The 19,602-nt window shown below is 43.6% G+C and overlaps 1 protein-coding gene and 1 pseudogene across 1 annotated transcript; one reads left to right on the forward strand and one right to left on the reverse strand.

Annotated features, from left to right (window-relative positions):
* Positions 1 to 11,283: 11,283 nt before the first annotated feature.
* On the reverse strand, positions 11,284 to 12,243 carry LOC134338961 (probable G-protein coupled receptor 139). Its single transcript, XM_063035183.1, has one exon. It carries the CDS (start codon positions 12,241 to 12,243, stop codon positions 11,284 to 11,286), a length of 960 nt encoding a protein of 319 aa, XP_062891253.1.
* Positions 12,244 to 12,343: 100 nt separating this feature from the next.
* The window catches only part of LOC134338962 (ras-related protein rab7-like), a 38,775-nt pseudogene continuing 31,516 nt past the window's right edge, over positions 12,344 to 19,602 (forward strand).

Below are 19,602 nucleotides of genomic sequence, written 5' to 3' on the forward strand. Positions count from 1 at the left end.
TACTTCCTTAAGCACTCTAGGATGCAGACCATCTGGCCCTGGGGATTTATCTGCCTTCAATCCCTTCAATTTACCTAACACCACTTCCCTACTAACAAGTATTTCGGTCAGTTCCTCCATCTCACTGAACCCTCTGTCCCCTACTATTTCTGGAAGATTATTTATGTCCTCCTTAGTGAAGACAGAACCAAAGTAATTATTCAATTGGTCTGCCATGTCCTTGCTCCCCATAATCAATTCACCTGTTTCTGTCTGCAGGGGACCTACATTTGTCTTTACCAGTCTTTTCCTTTTTACATATCTATAAAAGTTTTTACAGTCAGTTTTTATGTTCCCTGCCAGTTTTCTCTCGTAATCTTTTTTCCCCTTCCTAATTAAGCCCTTTGTCCTCCTCTGCTGAACTCTGAATTTCTCCCAGTCCTCAGGTGAGCCACTTTCTCTGGCTAATTTGTATGCTTCTTCTTTGGAATTGATACTATCCCTAATTTCTCTTGTCAGCCACGGGTGCACTACCTTCCTTGATTTATTCTTTTGCCAAACTGGGATGAACAATTGTTGTAGTTCATCCACGCAACCTTTAAATGCTTGCCATTGCATATCCACCGTCAATCCTTTAAGTGTCATTTGCCAGTCTATCTTAGCTAATTCACGTCTCATACCTTCAAAGTTACCCTTCTTTAAGTTCAGAACCTTTGTTTCTGAATTAACTATGTCACTCTCCATCTTAATGAAGAATTCCACCATATTATGGTCACTCTTACCCAAGGGGCCTCTCACGACAAGATTGCTAATTAACCCTTCCTCATTGCTCAAAACCCAGTCCAGAATAGCCTGCTCTCTAGTTGGTTCCTCGATATGTTGGTTCAAAAAAAAACCATCCCGCATACATTCCAAGAAATCCTCTTCCTCAGCACCTTTACCAATTTGGTTCACCCAATCTACATGTAGATTGAAGTCACCCATTATAACTGCTGTTCCTTTATTGCACACATTTCTAATTTCCTGTTTAATGGAGCAGGAAATTGACGGAAGAAGTTTCATTTTAACATTATTTTATTTTTCTTATTTATCGATACAGCAGGGTAGCAGGGATTTCCAACAGAACCTCCAAGTCTTTGGAATGTGAATGCATTTGGAAGAAACCCACGCCGTCACCGATCGAACGTACAAAATTCATGGAGACGACTGCGGGGACTGAAACCACTTTCAATCGCGTTCAACTCCGTCTGCAGCGGCGGTCTCTTCATTACGAATAGTTTCTCTCACAATGTGAGTGAATGGAAATAGCACCACCTCCCGCGTCTGCTCCCGGAGCTTCCTCTGGGTCAAGGCGTAAAGAGCCGTGTTTGTGCAGCAGCTCAGGAGCTGCAGCATGTAGCCCAGCTCCCTCATGGTCATAGGTGGGATCGCAGCACTGAAATAAAGCAAACGATTCCACAAAGTTTGCACAGCAAAAAGCATCCACAACACGATGAAATTCGCCGACACGACCAATAGTAAAACGATCGACTTCCTTCGGTTAACCATTTCCGTGTCCTTGGAACTATCCCCACTGTTGCGACTCCGGAGTCTCCTCCGGGCTCTGCTCGTCACTAACACGTGCCTGATGGTCAAAGCATTGAGCAGCAGAATGACCACAAACGGGATCACAGGCGTCAGGATGTGGCTGCCGAACTCGACTACGGTCCAGGCCACTGAGATTAGGGCAGCATGACTTGCTTCGCAAAACCAACGGATGTTAGACGTCCAATATATTCCTGAGAGTAAAAAAATACTAGAAAACGTTCTTTAAACAGTTCAGCGCGGCCACAGTCCCCAGAACCACTGCCGCCGTTCTCTCGGTGCAGTATTTAGCTTTCCGATTCTGGCAGCGAATAGCCACAAATCGGTCAAAGGTGAACATGACGGTGAACCAGACGGAACAGTCGTTGGCTGCGTAAAGTAGGGCGGCGTGGCTATTACAGACGGGGATGTTCACCAGGAAATAAATCGCTTCCCAGTAAACAATAGGAAATTGCCGTAGTACCAGGTCTAAGATAACGACCAGGAGATCCGCTGCCGCCATGGCCATCAGATAACGAGTGATTCCTTTAGAAAGACCGCATTTTCCCCGGGACAGGACCACAATCGTCAGCACGTTCACTATTGGGATTGAAAGAAACACAAGCTTGTCAGTGGGCAAGGAGCAAAGCCAGCAAAGTAATTGAACAAAATAGATAATTGACGAAAAGGGAAGGGGAGTGGAGAAAGTTATCGGAAAACTTTAAAACCGTGACATTTTGTTCTTATGTTCCTACCACAGCAAAAATAGTTCGGCAATTATACCCTTCTGCATATTTCATAAGTTGATATATTTCGTTCGGGTCACCTCGCAGGAAAAAATAAGACCAGCTTATCCGAAATCTAATCATAATCGGCAACCCAAATAAATTTTCAAAGATTCTCTTCCGCAGTTGATCGCGGTATCCTCCTGTACTGTGGTGACCAGAATTACATAGAATACTCTAAAACCAGGCAACGTATTGTCATGCACATGAGAGTGGTGTAGAAAAACGAAACAGCCATGACTGAGCAGTGGAGACTGTCATGGTCCGCTATGTGAAGTCCGCATTCTGATTCACGGTCCGGTCCATCCTTCCTTATTCCAGGTTTTCCGGTTTTCCATTGTTCTGTTGGGTGCACATGATTCACATTTTGGGCTGGCTAAATAAATAGCTCCTTGGTTCAGTTTCAGTTGCTGGACTCTTCCCTTCTCTACCCTTCACCTTCCTCCTGAAGCCCTGCCTGCAACCTCTGCCTGAAGACTTGACCTGAAGACTTGACCTGAAGACTTGACTGCAGCCTTTCCTGCGTCCTCGCCTATATCGGTGTCAAGTTCTACTGCCGGAGAAAGACCGGAGCCTTGCAGTGTCTAGATAAGGAACTGTCTTTCGTTGTTTGGAACTGTCTCGGTGTCCACGCCGACGCTGGGTAGGTCCGGCCGTTTGCCGCTACCTTGTGTTAGAACTGTCTCTCTGTGTTCTGTGTATGTGTCCCGGCCCTACATCTTGTTCCCAAGGAGGGGTCCCGGTTCTGTGTTCCATGTTTCTGTCTCTCAAGTCCAAGGCTCCACGTTCCCGTGCTCTAGACCAAGGCTCTGTGTTCTGCGTTCCTGTCGTCCCAAGCCCAAGGTTCCAAGGTTCTAAAGTTAATATTATCCCTAGTCCAAGGCTCGGTTGTTCCTGAATACTATGTCAAGGCTTCGTGTTCTCGTCCTGTCCATGCGCCTCATCCTGTCCATGTGCTTCGTCCTGTATTGGAGTTCCCTCGTCTTGCCCAGGAGCCACTCGTTCTGTCCTGTAACCTCGCCTCGTCCTGTCTCCCAAGACCACGTCATGTCTTCGCCTAGTTCCGGAATCCAAGCCCGAGTCAAGACCCAGGTTCTGTGTCCTTGTCCAGTCTCTGGATCGGAGTCAAAACCCAAGCCTCGTCATCTCCTCGCCTCGAAGAACCCAAGGTTCGACATGTCCTCGCCTCGAAGTACCCAGGCCATGAAGAACCCAAGCTATGTCCAGTCCTGTAGCCACGATATGTCCTCGCCTAGTTCCGGGGTTCGAGCCTGAGTCAAGACTCAGGTTCTGGGTCCTTGTCCAGTCTCCGGCTCGGAGTCCTAGCGCAGGCTCCTAGTTCCCAGTTCCTTGTCCTGGTCCCGCTTGCTAGCCAATGTCCTAGCCCAAGTCTGTGTTCTTTTCCCAGCTCTCTAGTCAAGTCCTGTTCCTGGTACTTCAGTGTCTGTGTCTTGCATTTGGGTCCGCCGCTCTCAGCGCCCCACCCCCCTTATGACCGAGAAGTCCTGTTGGGCAGAATAGCTTCATTGTGATGCGCTCCCTTGCGGGTTCAATGCCTCACCCTGGGTTGCTTTCACGTTCCAGTTTTAACCTTTATACTCACAGGTACGCCCTGTCCTTCGTCTGTTAATATCTCCCTCTTGATACTCTCTCACTGGACGTCTCTTCCTTCCATTAGACTACTGCTAGATGTCGTCGAAATGTCTGGATATTATCCCTGTTCTAGCTCATGGCTTTATATCCGGATCGGTCCTCACCTTTCCCATCACGAACTGAAAATTAAAAGTCAATCTCACAGGATTAGGGCACTGCTGAATAGTCTTGCAACAACGGGATAGAGGCTATCTTTAGCCTGATTTAATTTTCTTTCGATGGTATAGAGGAGCAGAGGGAATGTCTTGAGTTGAAGGATATGTTGTTATGTGTGCGCTTTACTGTTCCAGAGAGGTGTGCAGACAGAATCTCTGAAGTGGAGACAAGTTGACCTAATGGACCGGTCTGCGACAGAAAGGGAAGCAGCGTCAGTGAATTCACCGGGAGCGTTTGGTACGTCAGCCTGCAAACACACCTTGTTTCAGGTGTGTGGTACAGACCAGACATCAGGGCTGCGTTGCGTTGTGTGTACATACGGGAAACCAGCACATGTGTAGAAGGTCGGAAGTTGTGCGCACGCACCAGACGCCGGTGCATAGGGACAGAATTTTGGGGATACACACCAGTACGCCAAGGAGCGGTGCAGCGAGACGTATGGACAGTCAAACCCCAGTGGGGATGGGGAGAGCATAGGGAGGCGTGTGGAAACACAAGACAACGGAACAGTGGTAAACGTGTTCGGATCTCCCTCCCATATGCTGATTTAGTTATCAACTTTGATCCAGTCAGCGATAATGATATCGTCGGCAAACCTAAATATGACATGGGAGCTATGCTTAGCCTTACAGTTATTGAATATGAAGCAAATTAAGCAGCACACAGTCTTTTGGTCACCTGTTCTGATGGAGATTGTGGAGCAGACGTTGTTGTCAATCCGAACTGACTGGGGTCTGCATGTGAGGATATCGAAGATCTATTTGCACAAGGAGGTATTCAGAGCAATTTCCTTAAGCTTATTGATTAGTCTTGCGTGGGCAATGTCATTAAATGCTGATATTGGTCATGTTAATGTGTGCAGATTTGCTGTTCAGATGTTCGAGCTTTGAGTTCATTTCTCATCGTAGCCGAAGACTCCAATCAGGCTTGTTTGAAGAAAACCCCGGGCTTCCCCGAACAGAAGCCGTGAATGAGATCTGGAATCTGCTGAGAGGCATATTTCGATACCAAGAAGGGGTGAAGAGGATAGCAAGAAGATACAAAGAAGGGTACAAGAGGTGAAGGCGTAATCTCCGTACGTCCGATCTTTGGGCTGTTTATATCTCCTCTTAATGGTCTCTCACTTACCATTTCCCTTTCTCCATCGACCTCTACTGGATGTCGCCTCATTGTCTGAATATTAGCCCGGCTCTAGTTTCAGGTCTTAGCTCGCGGACCCTCTTCCATCCTTTTCCATCTGAGAAGTAATAGAAAATCTTGTAACATCGGGATAGAAGCTGTCTCTGAGCCTGGCGTTTCTATTTTCTTCCGATGGGAGATGGGTGGCAGAGAGATGGCTGGCGTTCAAGCAGATTTTATTATGCTGGCTTCTTGCCGTGCCAGACCGGTGTGTAGACCAGCGTATGGAGTGGAAGTGCGTTGGCCCGATAACTTAGGATATATTTACAAGTGACCCATCTCCCCCCCCCCCCACCCACCCACCCACCCACCCACGCAATACACCGCGTTTTTAGAGCGGGCGGAATTAACTTTAGCGCAGGTAGGCAAAAAAGGGATCATCGTCTGAATTTATATGGAGGCTGGGGCTGTCAGTTTAACTCTAGATCCGTAATACTACATTTAAAAGAGGTCTGGATTATTTTGTCTATTTTGCCGCTCTTGTGCAACCTCGCTCTCTCTCGCAATTCCCTTACTACCTACGGCTCCCTCTCCCTCTCTTTACATATTGCGTGCTCCTGTTTGTACCCGCTCTCCCCTATTAGCGCCTGTTTTACTTTTCCTCACAACTACTCTCCACCCTCTCTATACCTACCTTCTTTCCTTGTCTCTGACTCTCTCTCTCTCTCTCTCGCTGAGTTCCACACACACTTGCGTTGTTGTCATCTCTTTAACTTTTACTTTGCCTTTGAGTTCTCGTGTTATTCACGGTTGTGTCTTTAAGATACTTCTTCTTGTTAGGAATGTGTGTATCCTTTGCCTTCCGATTTGCTTCCAGGTTTTAAAAGACATGCTAACAAAAAGACAGGATTCTCAGTTGATAATGTGGTAGTGAGCAACATATTATCTCTGCAATGGGTAGTCCTGACCACAATTGCAGAAGAAGTAGAGTTGGGCACGGGACAGCAAACCAATTCCGTAAAAACCCAGAGCTGTAGGAACGGCAACAGAACCTCCAAAGAACACATCGCTGGGAGAGGAAAGATCTTGACTCAGAAGACGATTAAAGTAGTCTGAAAAAAAAGGGGACGGTACAGGGTGGATTTCTCTCCAATCGGCCCAGGTCTGAGGATCCTGGCGAGTTGTGCTGGCGGACTGCGCCGCAGTAAAGGTTATGGGATTTAAGAAGGAAAGGAAGACTTAACATTTGGTCACTTTTCTGACAACATCTCAGGCCAAGTTCCGAGGGCTTGTGCACATGAGCTGAGTGACATCGCAAGGACATCTTCAACACCACTCATACAGGACATATATATTTTGAAACGGGGGCCGGAAGGGAGTCACTAACATCAAGAAGGATCACAACCATCAGACTGTTAAACCCACTCCACTGATGGAGAAGGCTACGTATGTCCACGGCAGGACCACAAGCAGTTATCTTCCCCAAGCAGTAAGTCCGAATAACATCTCCACCCACTAACCCATCCCTGCAGACCCTCAGCCACCAAACGTTTATCACCTTAACCACCGAAAGCCCAGTACCTAGCGTCCTGTATGGAGATGGAACCCAGAGTGAGAATGCTTTGTTTTTCCGATTGTGTTCTTTATTTAGTAGTGTTTATTTGTGCTACACCGGACCCGGAGTAATAAGAACTTCCTTCTACTTTACTTCTATGTACTAGAAATGCCGTTAAGCAATCTTCAATCTTGCATAAACCTGTGTTTTGTAGCCGTGTTAATGATCGTACTGTAGAACGGGTTGCTTTCAAAATGCTGTTATTGAGAGGTGACAGCAGCTGGTCTTACTTTCAGGGCAGACAGAATGTTAGAGGAACTCAGCGTTTCAGGCAGAATTTATGGAGGAGGAATCATCAGTTGATGTTTCGGGCAGAGACTCTTTATCAACATAGCGAAGCAAGGGGGTAGAAGCCGGAATACCCAATGAGTAGTGGGTGCTTGTGCAGGGAGTATTCGGGGTTAATGTTAATTTAGCAGATAATAATTCAATCGATAACCAGGCTTCAGTTCATACTGTAAACGGCAAGCATTAAATTGAAGTCAAAGGCACTGGCGGCCCAGATACGTAGAGATAATGTTTGTGAAATAGTGACGACGAGACGTTTTACATCCGCAACAGCCGAGCGGATCAAGTGGATCACAGTGAGAATAATTTATTGGAGTAAACAACGTCAGTGTAACGATCATCATTGCATTGAATCACCTACTGATATGTCTGATCTCAACGGCCAAAAAGATGAAGTATTTTTTGTGACTCTACCGAGTGGCACATAGAGGAAATGCTGCTTGTCGTGATGAACATCATCACCTTCAGTGCGTCTCCGGTGACTCAAGAGGAATGGAAAGGAACGGGTAGGAGCAGCATTGTGAGTGCGTACTGTGAGCCTGGACGAGCAGTAGTTGGTACCAAGGCGGGACTGTCTGTCGTCGAGAAGGAGGCAAGTACGAAATGAGCGTTGAAAGGGCTTCAGGACGGGCACAGGATAGAGGTACAGGAGCGTTATAACCTGGACTTCCAGCATGGCCAACGGCCTCACACCTGAAAGTTCTCGTCACCAGGACAAGAGCTGTTTACAGCTTACTGTTTACTGTTTACCTCTGCTGAGCAATTCAGCGATATTGAATTATATTTATAACCTTACTCGTAGCAATAGTTTTTTCAACTGTTGTGTGTCATGTATGTTTTGTGATGTGCTCCGTGGTCCCGAGGAAGGATGTTTCGTTTGATCATATATATGTATCACCGGATGAGAATAAACGTCAACCTGAGAAGGAGGAATTATAAATGCTACGTAGAAGTTAAATATATCATGCACTACGTGGCAGCTGACTTGAATGCGTTGTGAAACAGAGTCAGAGCTGGTGATAGTTAAGGAATATCTGAAAATATATGGACGAACACAAACGCCAGCGGAGGTTGGGGTGACAGGTGTATTTACCATTACCTTTGACATGATTGTATAGAAACAGAGCCACAACACTTCTCCTGAGTGCCAATCCTAAACACCAGAGAATATGGAGTCAAAGTGAGAATGAGGATATTTGAAAGGAATCTTCCAGTGCAATTGCTTTCACACCGAGAGTGATGGATGTCAGGGACGCGTTACCGGGATCGGCGGCGCAGGTCTTTGTAACTGCAGCGGTTTTGCGATGTTTAGAGATGTAGACATGTGAATTGTGTAATATCCATTATATGTCGGCAGAAAGGGTTCTTTTAAAATGCTGGGATTATAATTCAGAAATTGGCGGTGTGTGCATGCTGAGGAAGTTTCTCGAAGGATTCTGCACGACGTAAGCAAATTGGGGATTTGGGAAGCAACATGCCAGATGGCAGTTAATCCGGAATCAGTGGCCTGCTGCACACCGTGTGTGGGGTGAGATTAAATGCAATCATAAAATATTTATTGTATGTACTGGATGCTTCGAAGTTTTGATGTACAGTAGGACCTTTGGCTCGAGCTCGATGTCTTTCTGAATGTAACAATGCACGTAGAGATGTTGGTAATGAAGGCGTACGCATCATTCCATTAGTTGAGCAAACAGGAGGAAATCTGCGGATGCTGGAAATTCAAGCAACACACACTAAATGCTGGTCCAACTCAGCAGGCCAGGCAGCATCTTTAGGAAGAGGTACAGTCGACGTTTCGGGCCGAGACCCTTCGTCAGGACTAACTGAAAGAAGAGATAGTAAGAGATTTGAATGTGGGAAGGGGAGGGGGAGATCCGAAAAGATAGGAGAAGAGTGGAGAGGGAGGGATGGAGCTAAGAGCTGGAAAGTTGATTGGCAAAAAGGATACGAGGCTGAAGAAGGGAGATGATCATGGGACGTGGATGGGGTACGAAGGGCAGGTGGGGCATTAATGGAAGTTAGACAAGTCAATGTTCATGCCATCAGGCTGGAGACTACCCAGATGGAATCTAAGGTGCTGTTCCTCCAACCTGAGTGTGGCTTCATCTTGACAGTAGAGGAAGCCGTGGATAGACATATCAGAATGGGAATGGGACGTGGAATTAAAACGTGTGGCCACTGGAAGATCCTGCTTTCTCTGGCGGACAGAGCGTAGGTGTTCAGCGAAACGGTCCCCCAGCCTCTGTCAGGTCTAGCCAATATATAGAAAGGCACATCGGGAGGACCGGACGCAGTATATCACCCCAGCCGACTCACAGGTGAAGTGTCGCCTCACCTGGAAGGACTGTCTGGGGCCCTGAATGGTGGTGAGGGAGGAAGTGTAAGGGCATGTGTAGCACTTGTTCCGCTTACACGGATAAGTGCCAGGAGGGAGATCAGTGGGGAGGAATGGGGGGGACGAATGGACATGGGAGTCGCGTAGGGAGCGATCCCTGCGGAAAGCAGAGAGAGGGGGGGAGGGAAAGATATGCTTAGTGGTGGGATCCCGTTGGAGGTGGCGGAAGTTACGGAGAATTATATGTTGGACCCGGAAGCTGGTGGGGTGGTAGCTGAGGACAACGGGAAGACTATACCCAGTGAGGTGGCGGGAAGATGGGATGAGAGCCGATATGAGTGAAATGGGGGAGATGCGATTGAGAGCAGAGTTGATGGTGAAGGAAAGGAAGCCCCTTTCTTTAAAAAAGGAGGACATCTCCCTCGTCCTGGAATGAAAAGCCTCATCCTGAGAGCAGATGCGGCGGAGATGCAGGAATTGCGAGAAGGAGATGGCATTTTTGCAAGAGACAGGGTAGGAGGAGGAATAGTCCAGGTAGCTGTAAGAGTCACTAACTTTCGTTAATGCCCCACCTTCCCTTCGTCACCCATCGTTTATTTATTTATTTATTTATCTAATTGTCTGTTTATTTATTTTCTCTTTCTCCCTCTGTCCCTCTCACTATAACTCCTTGCCCATCCTCTATCCTCCCTCTTTCTTTCTCCCTCAGCCTTCCGTCCCATGGTCCTCTCCCTTCTCCAGCCTCGTATCCTTTTTGCCAATCAACTTTCCATTAATTGGTCGTGTTTTAGGTGATGAGTTCAGGAAGTCATGCAACAGCTGCGTGAATGACTCAACGTCCCCTCTACCCTCTCCTCTTCTTCAATTCTCCACTCTTCCCCACTTCCTCTCTCTCCCCCACTACGCATTTCCTCCGACAACTGCCCCTTCCCTTTCTCCCGTGATCCATTCACTTTGCAGATCTGATTCCTTCTTCTGCTATTAGTCTTCCACTTATCACCTCCTAACATTGCTTCGCACCCCCTCTCCTATTTACCTCATTTTAACTGCCACGTTCCAGCTTGTACACTTTCCCCTCTGCCCACCTTCTTACTCTGGTTTCTTTCCCCTTCCTCTCCAGTTTTGATGAAGGGTTCCGGAAAACTCGACTGTTTGTTCATTGATTTAGATCATGGCTGAGCTAATGAGCCCCTCCACGATTTTGCATCCGTTGCTGCGGACGCGTAGCATCTGCAGACTCTCTAGACTGTAGAAATAATAGTTCTGGCCATCGTTGATTTGCCCGTCTAAGAATTACTTGGATGGAGTATTGATCAAGATGACATTGAACGCGCAGACAGACATGAGCAGTTTAAGTTAGCGTTATTGATTAGCCGAACGGCCTATTCCTGTGCAGCACTGATCTGCGTTCATCATTTTCAATCACGTATTTCTAAAACTGGTTTCAGAGCGGATTCTTTGATTGGATAACCTGGACCAGACAGCCTCGTTTGCCATAGTTCTTGAGAGACAGACAAAATGGTAGCATGCGCAGGAAACTGCTATAATATTCTCCGCGATATACATGCTTGTCTTTTATAACGGAGCGGGGAATTGACAGAGGGAGTTTCATTTTAACAGTATTTTATTTTACTTATTTATCGATACAGCAGGGTAGCAGGGGTTTCCACCAGAACCTTCACGTCTTTGGAATATAAATGCATTTGGAAGAAACCCACGCCATCACCGATAGTTCGTACAAAATTCGTAGAGACGGCTGCGGGGACTGAAACAGCTTTCAACCGCGTTCAACTAGGTGGGCAGCGCCGGTTTCTTAGCTCTTCATTCTGAATAGTTTCTCTCACAATGTGAGTGAATGGAAATTTCACCACCTCCCGCATCTGCTCCCGGAGCTTCCTCTGGGTCAAGGCGTAAAGAGCCGTGTTTGTGCAGCAGCTCAGGAGCTGCAGCATGTAGCCCAGCTCCCTCATGGTCATAGGAGGGAACGCAGCACTGAAATAAAGCAAACGCATCCACAAAGTTTGCACAGCAAAAAGCATCCACAACACGATGAAATTCGCCGACACGACCAAAAGTAAAATTATCGACTTCCTTCGGTTCTCCATTTCCGAGTCCTTGGAACTATCCCCACTGTTGCGACCCCGGAGTCTCCTCCGGGCTCTGCTCGTCACTAACACGTGTCTGATGGTCAAAACATTGAGCAGCAGAATGACCACAAACGGGATCACAGGCGTCAGGATGTAGCTGCCGAAATCGACTACGGTCCAGGCCACTGAGATCATGGCAGCAGAACTTAATTGGAAAAACCAAGGGACGTTAAACATCCAATATATTCCTGAGAGCAAAAAATACCAGAAAACGTTCTTTAAACAGCTCAGCGCGGCCACAGTCCCCAGAACCACAGCCGCCGTTCTCTCGGTGCAGTATTTAGCTTTCAGATTCTGGCAGCGAATAGCCACAAATCGGTCAAAGGTGAACATGACGGTGAACCAGACGGAACAGTCGTTGGCCGCGTAACGTAGAGCGGCGTGGACATTACACACGGGGATGTTCCTCAGGGAATTAGAGGCTTCCCTATAAACTAACAGAATATGCCTCAACACCAGGTCTAAGAAAACAACGAGGAGATCGGCTGCTGCCATGGCCATCAGATAACGAGTGACTTCTTTAGAAAGCCCGTACTTTCCCCGGGACGGGATCACAATCGCCAGCACGTTCACTATTGGGATTGAAAGAAACACAAGCATGTCAGTGGGCAGGGAGCAAAACCAGCAGAGTCACAGAAAGGAAATATGGAATCATGGTTTTGAACCCAGACTTGAAGACTCTAGTTTTCAAGCATCGGCGATGTATGCTGGGGACGTGGATTATCGGTCAACCAACGAACAGCTGTGAAGAAGTGTTCTCGGATTTCGGTGAAGATGGATTTGGAATAGGGCTCGGAATTGATCATTGAATTGAAATTGCTTTGCTATTACCAGAGTGGTATAACAAGTACAGGAAAACGCGTCTCCACACTGTGCATGCAGATTAATTCAATACTCGGTGCTTCGAGGCGGTGCTGTAATTTCAGCTCGAGATCTCAGACTTCTTCTGCCAGTCTGTTAAATTTATGCCATCTCAGATATTTGTGAAGTTATCCATTTTAAACTACACTCCAAACTGGTGAATTCAATTATCTTAAACAGAAAGGATGCAGACTCCGTTGAAACCAGCTCAGAACCAATTTATTTAACTTTGCTTTTACAAAATCATTTTATCCGTTCGTTTGTATTTAGAAAACACTTTGTGACTTCATCGTCTATATGAACAGTTCTCTTTAAATATTATTATTGTTTATCGAAAACACGGAGATAAACGTCGGTGACGGGATCCTGTCAATATATTGGAGGTTAATCATCCGAAATTCAGTCAGCGAGGACGATCGCCTGAGTGAACCGGAACTTGTAATTAAATCCCCATCAACCAGACATCTTTACCCCGTGAACACGGCTTCCCATTCACTCATTCCTCGAGTCTGTAAACAGGAACGTACTGGGAATGGCAACCAAAGCGAGAACGGGATAGTAGATGGGCTGAATTGTCCGGAGTAAATACCAGATCCGATCGTCTGCTGTCATCCAAGGGTCATTTGAAAAAATATAGGGAGCCAGGCTGAAGACACCTTTCCCCGTCGCTGGAACATTCCACGGTCCTATTTCTCGTTCCTGAACCATTGCCCGTCACCGTTCCCAGATTCCAGTCCGTGCCCGGCGCTTCGCACACTGCAGATCCAACCGTTGACGGAAAATCCCACTTTGATGTTCGCAACTCCCCAGTTATTGTCTTCCGCTGTGGAGCCGCTGCAGTCCGTGTGTGACGGAGGGGTTGCTCTGGCTAACACTGTGAACCTTCATCGACAGGAGCAATTTTAAATAGAGCTGCTAATCCCCCAGTCACCCAACCGGGCTCCTTGCTGGCTGACGTTAATCACTCAAGATACATCCACGGTTAATCCCTTTCAATCCGGACCCGTGGGCAACACGTAATTCGAATTATTAAACAGGGTGGTGATGTCCAGGGTGTATGTCCACTGATCCCGGACGTTCGTTATGCACCATCTCGCAGGAGACACAAAAGCCTGGAAGCACGTACCATCAGTCTCGGGAGCAGCTTCAATCACACCGTTTTAAAAATATTCAACCCTTCACCCTGACGATTGGACAGACTCTTGATATCGCAATCTGCCTCACGGTGACTTTGCAATTAGTTGTTCGCCTGCGGTGCACTTGCTCTGTAACTGCAGCGCTTTATTCCGCCCTCTGTCATTGTATTACCTGGAAACTCAAAGCACTGTGGCAATGATTTTTACGGTGCTTTTTTTTTTGTGTGTTTTTGCTTTCCATTGAATGCGGAGTCGCAACTATTTCGTTCTCCTTTACACTTGTGAATGGAAATGATATTACACAATTTCGAATCTTGAATAATAAACCATTTTGCCAATTGACCGTTGTCCAGTGGGTTGGACCAGTGGGATCAGGGCGTGTGATCCGGAATTCTACTAACTTTGAGCAGTCTCCTCAGAGTGAAAGGCTGAGATGAGATCCTTTCCATGGATGGGAGGAGGGTGATATACACCCGAGAACATCGCCGCATCTGATCTGACGTCACTGCATGGGCGATGAAGGAGTCGATATTCTGTATTGGATGGGGGACATTTCGGAAATTATGCGGGGACAAATTGCTTTATGAAAGGGATTTGTACCAAATCTGTATTACAGCCCTACAGATTAAATCCCGTTTTACAGCCCGTCCATTCACCTGAAACTGTGACAACCCACACAGAATGCTGGAGGGGTTCAGCAGGTCAGACAGCATCTAAGGAGGTGAATAAAGAGTCGACGTTTCGGGTCGAGACCATTTTAAATAGAGCTGTGAATAAGACTGGAGAGGAAGGAGGCACATACCAGAATAAGAAGTTCGGGGAGGCGATAAGGAGTACAGACTGGAACGTGATACTTGTGGCCAGGTGAGCGGTTAGGTAGGTGGATGAGGAAGAGGGATTAAGTAAAGACGTTGTAGTTGATAGTTGGAAACAGTAAGAGCTGGAGAAAAAGGAATTTGATGAGAGAGGGTAATAGACCATGCGAGAAATGGAAGGAGGTGGTTACAAGGGGGAGGTGATCTGCTGGTGAGGAGATGAAGGAAGGGTAGATAATTGAAGAAAAGGGAAGGGGAGCGGAGAAAATGATCGGAAACCATTAAATTCATGACATTATGTTTTTATGCACCGACCATGTCAAAAAAAAACCGCAGTTAAACCCATCTGTATATCTCATAAGTTGATATATTTTGTTCGGGTCACCTCGTCGGAAAAACGAAGATCAACTTATCCAATATTTCGTCATAACCTGCAACCCAAAATTTTCCAGAAATTCTCCTCCGCAGCTGATTCGCATTCCACTGTGCTACTGTGACCAGAATTACACACGGTACTCTAAAGACTGGCAACGTAATGTTATGCACATGAGAGTGATGGAGAAAAAGAAAAACTGTCATGGTCCGGTCCGTGAACTCAGGACTTCGGGTCTTCCAGCTGTCCCTTGTTTTGATTGAGTTCATCGTAAGCACCTGATTCCCATCTTGAGGCTTGGAATATAAGTAGCCTTGGGGTTGAGTGTGGGCTGCTGGTTTGTTTTGTCAAGATCCCCTGGGAGCAACCTGCCGGTGGAAGGCTAGAGCGGCCACTTGCCACCTTTAGGCCGCGTTGGGGAACCACCCGTCATGAAGCCTTGCTGTCAGTAGTCCGAGCTGCCTTTGCGGTGTGGATTTGGCTGTTTCCCGAGCCAGCTGAGCGGCTGCCGGCTACTCTGAGCTAGGTAGGGATCTGGCTGTTTCCGTAGCCAGCTGAGGTTGCTGGCCGAACTGAGACTCGATCTACCCCGGAGCAGAGATGGAACTGTCTGTCGTTCATTGGTGTTGTCTCTTCTTGTCCTCGCCTCTGTGGGGTAAGTCAGGCCGTTCTGCCGTTGCCCTGTAGGGGAATCTGTCTTGTCTTGTCTTTGCCTCTGTTGGGTAAGTTCGGCCATTCTGCCGTTACCCGCGGCTCTATGTTTATGTACTGTCCAGTCTTGTGTTTGTGTCGTGTTAAAGATATGAGTCCAGGCTTTTCGAAGGATAGTCCAGGCTCTATGATGATGTACCGTTCCCAGTCTGACTCTGAGCTCCAGCAACCGCCAAATCACATTTATAGAACATAAAATTGTAAGGAAATCATGTAAATTAGTCATAGTCATAGTCATACTTTATTGATTCCAGGGGGAAATTGGTTAAATTAATTCAAATTAAATGATAATATTTAGCAAAAGAGCCCCACCTTCTCTCAAAATCAAATCGGGGATCCAAAGTTCTACTTCTAATTTTTTCCAAACTAAGACATAACATTACTTGGGAAAACTATTGAATTAGTGCAGGAGCAGAGGTGTCTTTCCACTTCAGTAAAATAGGTCTTCTTGCCAACAATGTAACGAATGCAATTACATGTTGGTTTGAAAATGAAATACCCCGAATATTATGCGGAACTATTCCAAATAGAACAGTCAATGTATTAGGTTGTAAGTTACTTTCAAAGCTTTAGAAATTGTACAAAATAAAGATTTCCAAAAAGAATTCAACGAGGGACATGACCAGAACACATGTGACAAAGTAGTTACTTGATTTTTTCACCTATCACAATAATTATCGATATTAGGAAATATTTTGGATAGCCTCTCCTTTGTTAAGTAATAACGGTGAAAAATTTTAAACTGAATTAAACAATGATTGACACATATTGAAGAAGAATTAACCATTTTCAGAACTCGCAACCAATCTTCATTAACAAAAGTCATGGTTAGTTCTCCCTCGTAACCTTGTTTAATCTTTAGTGAGAGGTTATCTTTTTGTAGTAAAAATAAATTATAAATTCTACCAATGGAGCCTCTCACTAAGGGATTCATATTCAAAATAGTGTCCAACAAATCAGATTCTTGCATATATGGAAACATAGAAACATATTTTTGTAAAACATATCTAACCTGTAAATATTGGAAGAAATGTGTATGAGGGAGAGAATATTTGCTAATTAACTCTTCAAAAGACATCAATCGACCATCACTAAATAAATCTGCAAAAGAACAAATCCCCTTATTTCTGCATTAAAGGAAGATGGGATCAGTAATTGAAGGTTTAAATAGCAAATTTCGAAATACGGGACGAGACAATTTAAATTGTTTAAAATTAAAAGAGTTGCGAAACTGAAACCAAATCCGTAAGGACTGTTTAATAACAGGGTAGAAATTGAAATTGGAAATTTTAGCAAGTTGTAAAGGTAATGGAGCTCCTAATAGTGAAGTTAAATAAAATTGATTAATAGCTTTAAATTCCAAATCAATCCAAGCTGGTTTTTGGTTCTTATCGAGCCAATATAACCAAAAACATTATTGTCGAATATTAACAGTCCAATAATACAATCTTAAATTAGGTAGCGCGAGTCCACCATATTTTTTTAGATTTTTGTAAATGAAACTTATTAACTCTTGGTTTTTATTATTCCAAATAAAGGACGAAATAGTAGAATCAATTTGATCAAATATTTTTTTGGTTTGAAAAATAGGCATATTTTGAAAAATATATAAAAATCTAGGTAAAATCATCAGTTTCACGGCATGAATACGACCTATTAAAGGAAGTGTAAGAGGATTCCATCTAGAAAATAATTGTTTCATAGAGTCTAATAAAGGAACTTCATTAGCTTTATAAAGATCCTTATATTTTTTGTAATGATAATACACAAATATTTAAAAGAATTCACAATTCTAAATGGAATATCCTTATATATATAAAACAGGAACATTTAAAGGGAACAATTCAGTTTTATTTAAATTAACTTTACATCCTGAAAAGTTTCCAAAATCATTTAATAATTCCAAAAGATAAGAAATAGATTCTTCAGGATTCGAGATATAAACCAAAAGATCATCTGCATAAAGAGAAATCTTATGTATGGTCCCATTTATAGAAATACCATGAATATTTTTAGCTTTTCGAATTGTCATAGCCAAAGGCTCCAATGCGAGATTAAGTAATAAAGGATTTAATGGACACCCTTGTCGAGTACCTCGTGAAAGTGAAAAAAAGGGAGACCTAAGATTCTTAGTAATGACGGTAGCAATAGTGTTCTTATAGATCATTTGAATCCACTTATTAAAATTATTACCAAAGCTAAATCTCTCTAATACATTAAGCAAATAAGTCCATTTAACTCTATCAAACGCCTTTTCTGCATCCAGAGAAATAACACATTGGGGTGTTTTGGATAATGGTGAATATATAATATTCATCAATCTCTGATCATTAGAAAAAGAGTAACGGCCTCTAATAAAGCCTGTTTGATCCATAGAGATAATTTTAGATAAAATGTTTTCCAAACGGTTAGCCATTATCTTGGAAAGAATTTTATCATCCACATTTAATAGCAAAATAGGTCTATAAGATGAGCATCCAGTAAGATCTTTACCTTTCTTAAGGATTAAAGAAACAGAAGCTTCATAAAAAGAAGGTAAATTGTCTTTCTTAAAAGATTCATGAAATATTTCCAAAAGGTGTGCAGAAAGTAATTTTTCAGATGTTTTGTAAAATCCTACAGAATAACCATCGAGTCCAGGAGCTTTACCTGATTGCATTGACGATATAGCTTTCTGAATTTCATGGTAAACAACTGGAGCATCAAGCGTCTGTTGATCTTCAGCAGTAATTTAAGGAAATTTAATCTTATATAAAAAAGCTTTCAATTTAGAGGGATCTGGTGGAAACTGAGATTTACAAAGATCGGAATAAAAATGCTGAAAGATATTATTAATATCTTCATAATTACTTACTATATCTCCATTATCTTTACGAATCTTTAAAATTTGTCTTTTAGCTTTAGTAGCCCTTAATTGGGAAGCTAATAGCTTATTATTTTTATCCCCAAGAATATAAAACTGACTTTTTTAATTTAAGCAAATGTCCTTCAATAGGATAAGTTAATACTAAATTATATTGTGATTGTAATTCCACTCTTCTTTTAAACAAATCAACATTTGGAAAGATTGCGTTGATATTATCTAATTCTTTAATTTGTTTAGCAATTTTATCTAATTCTATTCTTGTCTCTTTCTTCAACTTAGCTAAATAAGAAATAATCTGACCACGTTAATAAGCTTTTAACGTATCCCAAATTAGTAACTTTGAGATGTTTCCTGTATTATTAAAGAGAAAAAAACTCTTTTATCTGAGATTCAATAAACTCAACAAAATCTGAACTTTGTAACAAATGTTCTGGAAAACACCAAGGTGGTCTTGTAGAAACAGTCTTTTAAATCAAATATTAAATTTAAAGGAGCATGATCAGAAATAACAATTGCATCATATTCACATTTCTGAACATTAAGTAGAAGTCGAGGGTCAGCTATAAAATAGTCGATTCTCGAATACTTATTATGAACATGTGAAAAAAGGGAATATTCTCTAGCAGTAGGATGCATATGTCTCCAGACTTCAATTAAACCATAATCAATTTAAAAGGAATTAATAAGTGATGCAGAACGATTTGGGCGTTGATGTCTAGATGATGATTTATCTGATAAGGGATTTAAACAAATATTAAAATCTCCACCGATTAATAACAAATATTCATTTAAATCAGGTAATAGAGCAAAAATATCTTTAAAAATGAAGGATCATTAGTATTTGGTCCATATATATTAATCAAAACCATTTTCTTATTGTAAATTGCTCCTTTAACAATCAAAACTCTGCCATTAATATCAGATATAATATTCTCCTGATTAAAGGAATATTAGAATCAATAAAAATGGAAACACCCCTAATTTTACTTTGATAGTTTGCGTGAATCTGAGGATCCTTCCAAAATTTGAAAAATCGATTGTTATCACATAACCTGCCATGCGTCTCTTGTACAAAGATTATATCAGGTTGGAATCGATTAATAATTTTAAGTGTTTTCTTACTCTTAATAGGATGATTCCAACCACTGACATTCCAACTTAAAACATTTAACTGTTTAACTAACATCATGAAACTTT

The sequence above is a fragment of the Mobula hypostoma genome, chromosome 28 (genome assembly GCF_963921235.1).
Source record: "Mobula hypostoma chromosome 28, sMobHyp1.1, whole genome shotgun sequence".
Taxonomy (NCBI): domain Eukaryota; kingdom Metazoa; phylum Chordata; class Chondrichthyes; order Myliobatiformes; family Myliobatidae; genus Mobula; species Mobula hypostoma.